Source organism: Bubalus kerabau, chromosome 17 (assembly GCF_029407905.1).
Source record: "Bubalus kerabau isolate K-KA32 ecotype Philippines breed swamp buffalo chromosome 17, PCC_UOA_SB_1v2, whole genome shotgun sequence".
NCBI classification, from domain to species: domain Eukaryota; kingdom Metazoa; phylum Chordata; class Mammalia; order Artiodactyla; family Bovidae; genus Bubalus; species Bubalus kerabau.
Genome location: NC_073640.1, coordinates 69,671,444 through 69,685,476, shown reverse-complemented (window position 1 = coordinate 69,685,476; position 14,033 = coordinate 69,671,444). Strand labels below are relative to the sequence as shown.

Genomic DNA, 14,033 nt, shown 5'->3' with positions numbered 1-14,033 from the left:
CACAGCTTCCACTGACATTTTTCTAGATTTTCTTCTTGACTTTTCTAGTGTCCTTATCCTACATCTTTGTGTCAAAGAAGTTCTTAGGGAATTTTTGCAGTGAAATACACAACATAAACTTTATCATCTCACTATTTTAAGTGTTCAGTTTCATGATATATTGGGGTCTCCAGCAAAACAACCCATCAATGTGTGTGTGTGTGTATACTCATACACATGCATTTGTGTAGAGACAGAAAAAAGAAATATATACTTTTTTTAAATTTATTAATTTTATTTGGCTATGCTGGGTTTTCCTTGCTGTGTGTGCTAGTTTTCTGTAATGTGGGATGGTGGCGGGGGAGTGGGGGGGCTACTCTCATTGCAGTACGTGGGCTTCTCATTGCAGTGACTTCTGACTGTGGAGCATGAGCTTTAGGCCAGCAGGCTCAGTAGTTGTGGAGTTCGGGCTTAGTTGCCCTGTGATGTGTGGAATATACCCAGACCAGGGATCAAGTCCATATTCCCTGCATTGGCAGGTGAATTCTTAACCAGTGGACTAGCACAGAAGTCCACCTTCCTGTCTTGCCCATCGTGGCCCTGTCTTTAATCTTTACTTGCTTTACCCTGACCTACCACAGTGAAAGTTATAAATTGAATCTAATGCTTAGGCTACGTGTGTTTGCAGAGCAGTAGACCACCTGACCTGCCTCTTGAGAAATCTGTATGCAGGTCAGGAAGCAACAGTTAGAACTGGACATGGAACAACAGACTGGTTCCAAATAGGAAAAGGAGTACGTCAAGGCTGTATATTGTCACCCTGCTTGTTTAACTTATATGCAGAGTACATCATGAGAAACGCTGGGCTGGAAGAAGCACAAGCTGGAATCAAGATTGCCGGGAGAAATATCAATAACCTCAGATATGCAGATGACACCACCCTTATGGCAGAAACTGAAGAGGAACTAAAGAGCCTCTTGATGAAGGTGAAAAAGTTGGCTTAAAGCTCAACATTCAGAAAATGAAGATCATGGCATCTGGTTCCATCACTTCATGGGAAACAGATGGGGAAACAGTGGAAACAGTGTCAGACTTTATTTTTTTGGGCTCCAAAATCTGCAGATGGTGATTGCAGCCATGAAATTAAAAGAGGCTTACTCCTTGGAAGGAAAGTTATGACCAACCTAGAAAGCATATTCAAAAGCAGAGACATTACTTTGCCAAAAAAGGTCTGTCTAGTCAAGGCTATGGTTTTTCCAGTGGTCATGTATGGATGTGAGAGTTGGACTGTGAAGAAAGCTGAGTGCCAAAGAATTGATGCTTTTCAACTGTGGTGTTGGAGAAGACTCTTGACAGTCCCTTGGACTGCAAGGAGATCCAACCAGTCCATTCTAAAGGAGATCAGTCCTGGGTGTTCTTTGGAAGGAATGATGCTGAAGCTGAAACTCCAGTACTTTGACCACCTGATGCAAAGAGTTGACTCATTGGAAAAGACTCTGATGCTGGGAGGGATTGGGGGCAGGAGGAGAACGGGACGACAGAGGATGAGATGGCTGGATGGCGTCACTGACTCGATGGACCTGAGTTTGAGTGAACTCAGGGAGTTGGTGATGGACAGGGAGGCCTGGCGTGCTGCAATTCATGGGATCGCAAAGAGTCAGACACGACTGAGTGACTGAACTGAACTGAAGACACCGTTTATTAGACCCGAACTGTGGATGGATGCACTGTGTGTGTGAGCGACAGCCTAGTTGTTATTTGTTCAGTCGATCAGTCGTGTCCAACTCTTTGTAACCCCATGGACTGCAGCATGCCAGGCTTCCCTGTCCTTGAACATCTTCTAGAGCTTGCTCAAACTCGTCCATTGAGTCGGTGATGCCATCCAACCATCTCATCCTCTGTCGTCCGCACGATACAGCCTGGTATCTTGTGCCTACTTGGTTTGGTAGGTTTGGGGACCATCTGAAATATTGGCTCTGTACCTCTCGTGATGCATCGCCTTTCAGACGCGTGAAACCCCGCCCCAGTACTCAGGGCCTAGGGACACCCCTTCCGGCAACCCTCTGAGGCTGAACTTTGCCAGAGTTGGGCAGATAATTAGCCTGTGCTCTAGAGCCGGGGAGCCACAACTACTGAGCCCAAGCCCTAGAGGGGGCCCCTGCCAGGGCCTGGAACTCCGTAAACTACATTACCCGGAAGGCAGTGCGTCGCGTCCTACAGCACAGAACCAATGAAGGATCAGAAGAGAGGCAGTTTGGTTCTAGAGGACCGCGCCTGGGCGGTCCTTCCGGCGTCAACCCCAAGCGACTTTCTGTGAACTCAGTACACATTTGGTGAAATCGGTTCCCTGGTGGGGATCTTGGGAACCCTGTGCCGCCTTGAGGTATAGCGAGCTGGTAGGCGCTGGTATAGCTGTCCGGAGGCGGATGTGAGGCTCGGCGTGGGCTCCATTCGGCCAGAATCGGTCTCCGTGCTGGAACAGGAGCCGCCGTGCCAGGGCCCCTCCTTGCCTACCGACTCGGCTGGAACGGCTGCGTTGATGAGTACGATTGAGGTAAATGCTTTGACCTCTGGGCCCCTCTACTCTCTGTTGTGGTGCTCCGGCTTCTCATTGCGGAGCCGGGACTCTAGGGCTTGGGCTCAGTAGTTGTGGCTCCCCGGCTCTAGAGCACAGGCTAAATATTTGTGACACAGAGGGATCTGCAGCATGTGGGATCTTCCCGGATCAGGGATGGAACCCATGCGTCCTGCATTGGCATGTGGACTCCAATTCTACCACTGAGCCATTGAGGCAGCCCCCTAGTGGCTCAGACGGTAGAGTTGGCTTGCAGTGCCCGAGACCCAGGTTCAATCGCTGGGTCTGGAAGATCCCCGGGAGAAGGAAATGCCTGGAAAATCCCATGGACTGAGGAGCTTGGCAGTCTACAGTCCGTGGGGTGGCAAAGAGTCGGACACGACTGAGTGACTTCACTTTCAACTCTTCATTTTTAAAAAATATTTTCTTTTTATTCATATATTTGGATGTGCCAGGTCTTCTTTGCCGCATGCAGGTTGAGGCATGTGACTGGGATCCTGACCTGGGATCCAACCAGGGACCCCTACATTGGGAGCACAGAGTCCTAGTTACAGGACCACCAGGGAAGTCCCTCAGCCAAGACTTACCATTCATTCTGTGGTACCTTCGTCCTTAACAGTGTTTTCTTACAAGTGTCATATATTTCTATTTATTTTTTCCCCAAACGGTTGGTTTTCCACATATAGAAATATGAGGTGTGTAGAAAAAAGTTGCAGAGAACCTCCTAGTAAAGTTGAATAAGCAGCTCTAAAATTAATATTCATTCTCTTCTCAAGCCAAGAAATTCGATATAGGGACTCTCCTGGTGGTCCAGTGGTAAATTGTCTGCCTTGCAATGCTGGGGAGGCGGGTTTGATTCCTTGTCAGGAAATTAGGAGGCTTCCCTGGTGGCTCAGATGGTAAAGAATGTGCAATGTGGAAGGCCCAGGTTTGATCCCTGGGTCTGGAAGATCCCCTGGAGAAGGGCATGACAACCCACTCCAGTATTCTTACCTTGACAATCCCATGGACAGAGGAGCCTGGCAGGCTACTGTCTGTGGGGTTACAAAGAGCCCACACGACTGAAGCAACTTAGCACACATACACACAGGGAGCTAAGATCCCACATGCCTCAGAGCAACTAAGCCCATGAGCCACAGCTACTGAGCCCACATGAGGTAACTCAAGAGTTCCTGAACCATATGGAAAAGATCCTGAATGATGAAGTGAAGATCCCTAGTGTGGCAGTTAAGACCTGATGCAGCCAATTTAAAAAACAAAAAAGAAATGCAGTATAAATAGGATCCTGGAAGCTGCATAAATGTGGGTGTTCTAAAACAATTATCCCATCCCCCAAAAGTTAACATTTTCTTTCATGGAAGCCTTTCCTTGCTTTTCTTGATAATTTTGCCAGCTATGTGGAAATTACTCAAGGACTATGGCTACCATCACGCCGTTGTTTTAAAACTCTTTTCTGAGTGGAATCACATAAATATAATGTGTTTTCTTTCATCTGCACAACTTGGCGTGAGTTTATCCATGTTTTCATAGCTATTCATTTATTTTCCTTTTTTATGCAGTATTCTATAGTATGAACATATGAGGACAGTGTCCTTATAAATTCAGCTGTTGAAGCTTCTTTTGTTTCTGTTTTGTTTTGGTATTTATAAACATTGCTACTGTAGATATACCTGCCATGTCTTCTGGGATATACCCAGCACACATTTGTGTAGCGTATATGTTAAAATTATTGTTTTATCTAAATGAATGTTTCCACTTTTTAGTCTTGTTTTATTCTTTGTTACTAATTTTTTTTAATTCCTTGTCACTAATTTTAACTTAGTTCTTTGAATGGCTTGATTACACTTAATCTACCTGCAGTTAATTTTGCTACACACTTATTATGCACTAGGTACATTTACAGTTTCACGTTACACACCCATGTAAAGAATTTTTGCTTTTTCAGTCATTGTGCTCTTCCAATATTTATTATTTATAAGTTATTTAAATCTACTCCAGTACTATTGCCTGGCAAATGCCATAGACAGAGGAGCCTGGTAGGCTACAGTCCATGGGGTCGCAAAGAGTCGGACACGACTGAGCGACTTCACTTTTCATTTTCACTTTAAGTCTTTACTCGGGTGGTATCAGAAGAGAAAATGATAAAGATATCTTGTTAAAATATTTGTTATAAGGGGGACAAAGTGAATCATTTTAAGGGTAATAAGTTATAAGGCTTTGAATCCATATCAAGATGTTTTAGAATCCAAGAAGATTTACAAACAATCTCTCTGATCATTGGTGGAAAAAAACCCGTATGAATTTATCAAAGAATATAAATAAAAAGTACATGTTCTTCAATTCTGTTGTATAATGTAATAATAACTTCAAATCAGAGTTTAATAAATGAATTATGTAAGCTGAAATTTTATATCCAACAATTTTTAACTTAACTGTTGGGGGAATGTGTAGTTTCCTCGGTTCTGTCTTGCCACAGCAGAAATTTGAAGCAATGGATGGATCAGTGTTACAGGTTGGTGTTACAGATCAGTTTTATTTGGCAAGCAAAGAAAAATACATCCTCAAGGTGTGAGAGCAGGCCGACCCAAAAAACACGAAGAGAATAGAAGCCAGCTGTTCAATTTTGGCTCCTCTTTTTATATGTTTTTTCTCCTCCCCCTGAGCCCACCCTATGTAAATTGGGCTAGCCAGGAGGGCTGTTTGCTTTGCCTGAGGTTCTCACTCCCGTCCTCAGACCTTCATTTCTTCTATTTTCACAGGCTTTTCCCTTCTTTGTCTTTTAGCCACTACCATTCTGGACTCCTTTTTCCTATTCTAACTACCTATCATAACCAATGACACCCCACTCCAGTACTCCTGCCTGGAAAATCCCATGGATGCAGGAGCCTGGTGGGCTGCAGTCCATGGGGTCGCTAAGAGTTGGACACGACTGAGTGACTTCACTTTCACTTTTCACTTTCATGCATTGGAGAAGGAAATGGCAACCCACTCCAGTGTTCTTGCCTGGAGAGTCCCAGGGACAGGGGAGCCTGGTGGGCTGCCGTCTATGGGGTCGCACAGAGTCGGACACGACTGAAGCGACTTAGCAGCAGCAGCAGCAACATAACCAAAGTAAACTTTGAAAGGGAAGTATAAGAACTCCTGGTCACTTGTTGTGGCCAACTACAAGTGAGAAGAAGAGAAAAATGTATTATTGACAAGGGAGAAACAAGAAAATCAAATGGAGGTGTCAGACCTGTACATACAGTAAGACTTAATTTTGATATTTGTAGCCTAGGGTATAATAATATAATATGACCTGCCACAACCATTTCCTCACCAACATGATTGCTTTCATTTTGTCTCATTGAACTTCAGTCACACTATCCTCATACATGGTACTCAAACACACTGCACATGACTGATAGACTTTTCACTTGTATCTTCCACTTCTGGAAAGCCTTTTCTCAAGACATCCATATTACTTTATGGAAGAACTCCATAATATTGTCTGCCATCTTTTACATGCTTTATTTTATCCTTAAGTATTTCTCTTTGCCTTAAATATAAAATGTTTTATTCATTGATATTCTTTTTTGACTATATTGCTGATGGAAATTAAAGTTACATGGCCCTGCTCTTCTCACGGGTTTCACATTCCGCAGAACCTTTTATGGACTCTTCACTGATGAGTGGCAGGTGTTCTGGAAGTGTTATGCTGCTACTCTTCCTGGACCTGGTGTCTGGAGATCCTAGAGAAACCCTAAGTCCAGATTTCCAAGTCCAGGCCAGAGGTTATATGGAGGGATTCCCATTTTTGGCAGCCAGTGGACTGAGATGTGAAAAGTTGTCTTAGGTACAGGGGTAATCCATACAAATGCTTGAGCTTGTGATAGGGGTGGGAATGCTTTAGGACTTGTAGGTCTTTGTTAATGTCTGATAAGAACAGAGAGCAAGAGGGCCAGAGTCAGACCTAAACTGGTAGCCTGAGAAGTTGAGTTTCTGTTCTGAGAATGATGGCAGATGTCGAATTTTTGATACAGAGAGGAAAAGTAATGTGACTTAGGTTTAAAGAGGCTGCCCTTGGCTGCAGAGTACACAATAGACTGGGGAAGAGGAAGACAGGCAGATAGCAAGGAGGCTATTGTAATCATCCTGATGAGCAGTAGTTGTGCCTAGACCAGAGTGATAGATATGGAAGTAGGAGAGATATTTGGCTCCTGAATTTGTTTTTAAAGTTTTAAACAGTAGACTAGATTTTATAATGTGGAGTGAGTCACAGATGACTCCAAAGGTTTTTTTCCCTTTACATCTGGAAGGGTGGTAGTGCTATCAGCTGAGATGGGGAAGTCAGCAAGCAGAATCCCTTTCTGTGAGACTGTTAGGAATTGGGTCTTGTGTTGAGTCTCAGATGTTCCAGTGACTCCTGAGTATGGGAGACCAGTGGATGGCTGAACTTGCAGATCTAGAGTGCTGGGGAGTCTTCAGGATGCCATTAGGGGACAAGGGAAGGTGGGGGGCTTTTACAAAGGTCATCAGCAGGAAGATAGGGAGAGGGAAAGTCCAGCATGTGGTCCAGGTATTTATGAGATAGTGCTTATGAAATTGATGCAGAGGAAAAGCAAAAAAGGAGATGAAGTGATACCAAAGTCAGGCTGGTGCTTATTGACCCTCCTGTATACTCACTAGGTTTTTGTGGTGGAATTTGGGGAATTTATGATAGAATGTCAGATGAGTTTACCCACGATCTGTCAGCTGGGTGTGGATTTTGAATGATTATTATGTGAACAAAGATTGTAACTTTTGAAGAGACATAATGTGCAGTATGGAAGTGGAAACTGACCAGGGATATTTAGATCTGAATGTTGTGACTGAGGATAAAGTCAAGAACAAGGTTTAGTGGGGAATCCTTCAGAACAGGGCTAGGGAGCTGCCAGTGGAAAGTGGGTGTACAATGGGGTTGTGTTGTATTTGTCAGGCACTTTCTGAATGTTCAGAAGGGGATGAGGGGAAGCCGGAGAACATGCCAATTTTGTGAACCAGGTGGCAGTGATCAGGGTCAGATATATAGTCCACTGAGTGATATGCTTGTGGGGAAGGTGTGTGAACTAACTTCCTGAGGTACTAGGAGTCTGAGAGAAAGGTGGGCCTAAGTTTCTGTGTGTCTGGGAGACATGATCCTGGGAACTGTGGCTGTTGTTTTACAAGAAAGGGAAGGGGCCCTGCATGCCAGGCCCACCACACAGATAGCCTCTGTCTATCCACCTGCCTGTAGTCACTGAGAATTGTACCTAGTGTGCAAGGAAGGATGAAGTGTTTTGGGTACCACTGCCCTCTATGTTAGGAAATGGGAGGATGATGATGCCAGAGTTAGGGTGGGCTGGGGTTGGTTGATTATGGGGTCCTGGGGAGAGAAGCTGCTTATGCACACATCTCTTCCCATCATCACAGGGCCCTGTGACCTTTGAGGACATGGCTGTGTACTTTTCCCAGGAGGAATGGAGGCTCCTTGATGAGGCCTAGAGATGCCTGTACCATGATATCATGCTGGAGACCTTTGTACTGGTTGCATCCTTGGGTAAGGCCCTCACGCTTGTCCCAGCATCCTGGGCAGGTCTCTGACTTTCCCCTTTTTTCCAAGCTCAAATTTGTTCTGTTCATAGCTGGACAGTGGTTGCCTGTCTGATACTGCTTCCCTGGCCTCTGTTTTGCAGGTACTAAGACTGAGTGAGTGTGTGTACCACCTCCTTTCACAGGTAGTCCCAATACCAGTGGCTCTGAGGTTTTCTCAGTGAAGATTTTCTAAGTCAAAAGACTTGGAATAAATTCACTGGATTCTCAGCCACTCACTGCCAGTTTGACTCAGTTGACCCCTGCATCTCTGTGCTCCAGGTTCTGCCTTGATCCAACTGACATTTCCTGGAGCCTGACTGACCAGGAATTATTGGGAACCAATGTGGTCACTATCTGTGGGGTCCACTTAGCTGTTGCTGTCAGACTGTCCTGTGGAGAGGTCCATTATTGCACAGCACTGGTTTTCTAACCTGTCTGAGCTCCTTTGTCCTCAAAATAGTCCCATGGTTTTATTCCTTCTGTGTCAGACACATATGTGTGATGGGGCTGCCCATTCTACCAAAATCTATGTGAAATTCCTCCTCATATCTCTGGTTTCAGGTTGTTGGCATGGAATAAAGATCAAGCAGAGAACTTCAGAGCAGAATGTTTCTGTAGAAGTGCCACAGAGAAATACCTCAAAGATAGACCTCTCCACCCAGCCTCTCCCTGGGACATGTGTAGCCTGAATGTAGAAGGTGGTGCGTGTGTAGCTGAGGACATGGGAATAAACCCCAGCCAGACCCTGTGTGGAGCAGGTTTGAAATTTCAGCAGAACAGTGGAGATAAACTCTTTAGAAGAGACGTGGGTAAGGCCTTTATGAAGAGATGCACAGTCCACGCACTGGGGAAGGCTTTTATGTACTGTGAGGCTCGGAAGGATTTCCCTGGTATCTCTCACTATTTCTAGCACTAGATTAAATTGCAAAAGGACACTGAGTTTTTGGAACTTTCTCATAATGGACAAAGGCAGCGTAAATGCCACGAATGTGGGGAAACCTCCCAAAAGTCCAAGCTTGCTCAGCACCAGAGAGTCCACACTGGAGAGAGGCCTTATGAATATGCTGAATGTGGGAAAGCCTTCAGCTGTAAATATATATTTGTTTAGCACTGAAATGTCCACACTAGAGAAAGGCCTTATGGGTGCAGTGAATGTGGGAAACCTTTTAGTGACAAACATGTACTTGTATGGCACCAGTGAATTCACACTGGAGAAAGGCCTTACAAGTGCAATGAATGTGGGAAATCCTTCTGTTGCAAATACAGACTTACTCAGCATCAGAGAGTCCATGTCCATACTGGTGAGAGGACTTACGAGTGCTGCGAATGTGGGAAAACCTTTACCTGTAAACCCATACTTTTTAAGCACCAGAGAATCCACACTGGAGAACGGCCTTACAAGTGCAGTGAATGTGGGAAAGTCTTTAGATGTAATTCCAGCTTTGTTACATAGAAGAATTCATACAGGAGAAAAGCCTTATGAAGGTAGGGAGTGTGGAAAGCTATTTAGCCAAAGCTCCCAACTTGTTGTATACCAGAGAACTCACACTGGAGCCAAGCCATATGAGTGTAGTGAATGTGGGAAAAGCTTCACCAATAAAAGCAAACTTGTTCAGCACCAGAGAGTTCACACTGGAGAGAGGCCTTATGAATGCAGTGAATGTGGAAAAGTCTTTAGGTTCATATGCAGCCTCAGTAAACATAGAAGAGTTCACACTGGAGAAAGGCCTTACAAGTGTAGTGAATGTGGAAAGTTCTTTAAGCGAAGCTCCCACCTTAAAGTCCACTACAAAATTCATACTTGAGCAAAGACGTATTACGAGTGCAGTGAATGTAGGAAATGTTTTAGCCAAAGCTCTACTCTCATTACGCATCTGAGTTCACACCAGAGAAAAACCACACAAGTGCACTAAATGTGGAGAAGTCTTTAGCCAAAGCACCCAACTTAATTAACACCAAAGAGTTCACACCACAGAAGTGCAGCAGCAGCACAGCAAGTGGGGGATATTTTTTGTCAAATGTGTGCTCTAACTGAGCGCCAGAACCTAACAGCCCATAGAGTAGTGTAGTGAATGTAAAAAAGCTTTGAGCCGAAGGTCTAACCTTGTTTGTCATCAGAACACTCATACTAGAGAAAGGCCTTCAAATGAGATGAGGAGAGAAGAGAATGAGCTGTTGCCTTAGTTAATACATCTTACTGGACTGGCTCTGTGAGGAACTTCTCAACTGTAAGTTGAATGTCATCTGTATGCACAGCCCTAATGTGGAGATGGTCTGTGGGTACCCAGTTCCTAGGAAACTTTGAGGAGCTAGGCTGTACTTTGTGACCTCCCAGGGCCCTTGACAGACCTCATGTCATTGTGACTTTCTTACCTCTACCAAGTGACAGATCCTCATACTGGGCATCTACCAAGTGGCAGATCCACATACAGTGAGATCAGTGTAGGTAGATCTTTGTGTTCTCCTGTTCCCTAGAGGGAAGTATAAGTGGCCCGAGGACTTGGGTGATGTCATGCTCTTAGGTCCTGTCAACTGCATAGGACACAACCTAAGCAGCTTTGCCAGTCTGGGTTCTGCTGGAAGCTCATAGAGGTTTACATTATTTGGTGGTATTGGATCATTTTATGCTCAGGATGGATTTTCTAGCTCCAAGTCACCCTTTGGGGAACTGCCTCATTTTGCACTACTTTGTGTAAAAATAAAGACTATTGTTTAACACAACATGCGTCTTTGGTTTTGTTCACTTTGAGACTGCTGTTAAGAACCACATTGGACTATCAGGATGAAGAGGAACAAGTTTGGTGGGTGTTCCAAACTTTGTGTACTTCAGTGGGAATGATAATGGCAGAGAACAGTATTCAGTCTAGTTTGATCTAATTTACACTGTTGTCCAAGGCCTCCTGGGGTAGACTGCAGGGTTCTGTGGGACTAATGTGACCAGATGTCAGAATTTTTGGTAGGTCTTCAGGTCACCCTGAGATAAGGATAGTTGTGAGCAGCACCAGTGTTTTGTTTTGTTTTCTTCTTTTTTTTTTTTTTTGGAGCTGCATAAGTTGTCTTTTCACATGGGATGTCACATCATGCCCCCAGTATTGTTCAAGGGAAGAAGTTCCCTAGGTCCAGCCGTAACAGAGCCACATGCCTTAATGTCCACAACTTGGGGCTGGTGTTGCTGAGTGTTAAGTTACAGACACTGGGTGGGAATCATACTTGTTACAGAAACAGGCATAGAGTTAATAGGAACTGAGAGACTAGCAAACAAGAAGGGACACACCTTTTCTAAAACTGCATTCACAAATGTTCCCATGGCTGTTTATGATAAAGTTTTTGCAAAAATTCTCAGATGTTACAGAACTGGTTTTGGCATCATATAGCATCTGCAAATTGTTTATCTAAGGCCATTACTGCACAGTGAAGACAGTGGGGAATAACAGCAGAAATCCTGTAGTCCCGGCATGTGATTTTTAGGACACAGACAGAGTTCCTGGATAACTTTGGTTGCTCACCAGTCTTCATTGCTACTCTGACAGAATCCCTCCCATGAGACCAAGAGAGATAATGGATTTGAGGTGTGATTACCAGAGTTCTCCTTTTCCAAAAAGATTCAGATTTTTATGTGAAGTCAATTTTTATACAGATTTAATTGAGCTTATGTATAGTTGGTCTGCACTGAATAGAACATCCCTAAATTGTCCAACTTGATAAGTTTCAACATGCATGGAACCATCATCATAACAAACATCCATCACTACCTATAGAGCCCCTATGTGTGTACTGAATGTGACAAAGCTTTGAGCCAAAGGTCTAACCTCATTTGTCACCAGTATGCTCATACTAGAGAAAGGCCTTCAAATGAGATGAGAAGAGAAACAAATGAGCTATCTCCTTAGTTAATACATCTTACTGAACTGGTTCTGTAAAGGACTCCTCAACTGTAAGTTAAATGCTATCTGTATGCACACCCCTAGTGTGGAGATGGCCTGTGGGTACATTTCCAATTCAGTAACTCAGTGTTTTCCAGAACTTTAATATCATTGGAGTGTTTAATGTTTACTTTTTTATTTGTCATTTTCTTTCTACATGCATAGTTACTTTAAGAATCATCCAAGTTGCCAATGTGAATAATTTTTTTTCTGATAAATATATTATTTGGATAGACCATCGTTTAACTGTTTATCCATTCATCTGTTAAAGGATGGGGTTTTGTGGTTTGTTTCCAGTTTGCCTGCCACAAGTAAGCAAACAAGTAAATAAAATCCTTTATATGGACACTTGGTTTCATGTTCTAAAATGAATGACTACCCATTTGCATTCTCATTGACAGTGTTCAATTCCCCTATATTCCTCACCAGTAGTTGGTTGGTATGGTTAGTATTTTAAATATTACCTGTTTTAAAAGTGTGGAGACTATTATCTGATTGCATTTCCCTACTAATTCATGATGTTGGACATTTTTTTTTCATTTGCCAGATAATCTGAGAAGACAATAAGTGTGTTGGAACTTCAGTTTTCTTCAGTGAATGACTTGGCTAGGTTCTCATAACATTATTCACCACTTTATACTCCTAATAATTAACATACTTGACATACATAAAAATATTTACTCATTTTTACATAGGACATTTAGCCCCACCCTACCTCATTTAACTTTTAAATAATTCAAAGTGTATTTCCAGACTTTGACACTTTTTCATAATTTGATCAAATACAGGAATCTCCTGCTTTCCAAAGTTCAGATTACATCACTTGTGTTTTATAAAAGACACGTTAGTACATGTTTTTATGAAATCCAAAGAAACTTCCGAAGTATTTTAATCACTTTTATGAAAAAAGCCATAACACCATATTAATGGCTGTTCATTGGGAAAACCGAAGTGGTGTATCAGAATTTTGAGAAAGAAGGGAATATTTCTACTTTATGACATCTCAGTTTATGAAACATTTCCTAGGAAAGCTGTTCATTGGGATAGCAGGAGCAATCTGTAATTAAGCTCAAGTCACTAAACCGTATTCATTTTCTATGGCTACTGTAATGAATAACCACAAAGTTGATGGTTTCAGACGAAACATTATGAATTATTTTACTCTTCTGGACGTCAGAAGTCTAAATCACTTTCACAGGGATAAAGTCAAAGTGTGACTAGGAGCTTGGTCTCTCTGGAGGCTGTAGGAATGAATTGTTGTCCCTGCCTTTTCCAAAGTCTAGAGCTGCATTCCTTGTGTTTGACGGCTGAAGACCACTTCCTTCAAAGACCAGCAGTGCAGCATTTCCGTCATCAAATCGCCTTCCTCTACCTGGCTTTTATGAGGAGACCTTGGAGTACATCTCTGGACAAACATACTTTTGGGGTAATCTCCTCTCCAAATCCCTAATCGAGTTGGCAAAGTCTCTGAGCATATAAGGTAACATGAGTTCCAAAGATGACCCAGTTGTCTTCGGGGAATATTCATCAGCCTGCCACTTTGAGTCTAAGTCCTTCAAAATGTGTTTGTTTTCAGGTATATTCATTGCAATCATAATGCAAAATATTACTTGTAGGTGTGTATCATAAATGTCTTTGACCTCTAAGTATGTATGACCTCATCATTTTTCCAAAATATTGACGTCACTAAGTCCTCTACCTGTACCACATTCTCAATTTCAAGTTCTTAAAATTTTAGAATGCTTGATGCCCTGTGTGGCACGACCCCCTACGCGTACTGACACCTCCTTTTTCTGTCTTTGAGAAGCGTGGTTCCACGGATATCTGGGTGCGTCCCCTTTAAGAAGCGTGAACCCCGCCAGTAACTCGGAGCCTTGGAAAACTGCTTCCCAGCCACCCACCAGGGTCAGGCGGAACTTTCCTGGCAGTCTGGGGCACCGAACCTAGCCGTGGCAGACAGCGGA

The 14,033-nt window shown here is 43.4% G+C and overlaps 1 protein-coding gene across 5 annotated transcripts in view; it reads left to right on the top strand.

Moving 5' to 3' along the window:
• Positions 1-2,278: 2,278 nt before the first annotated feature.
• The window catches only part of LOC129632487 (zinc finger protein OZF-like), a 19,733-nt gene continuing 7,978 nt past the window's right edge, over positions 2,279-14,033 (top strand). Inside the window, exons 1-3 of one of the 5 annotated variants that reach the window (XM_055554138.1) lie at positions 2,279-2,533; positions 7,985-8,111; positions 13,353-13,495. In XM_055554138.1, the coding sequence (XP_055410113.1) occupies positions 8,078-8,111; positions 13,353-13,495 (177 nt within the window). In that variant the 5' untranslated portion in view covers positions 2,279-2,533; positions 7,985-8,077. Of the gene's footprint in view, positions 2,534-7,984; positions 8,112-12,651; positions 12,680-13,352; positions 13,496-14,033 lie in introns of those variants that run through there. The other 4 variants (XM_055554140.1, XM_055554141.1, XM_055554139.1 and 1 more) reach the window with 4 other exon arrangements.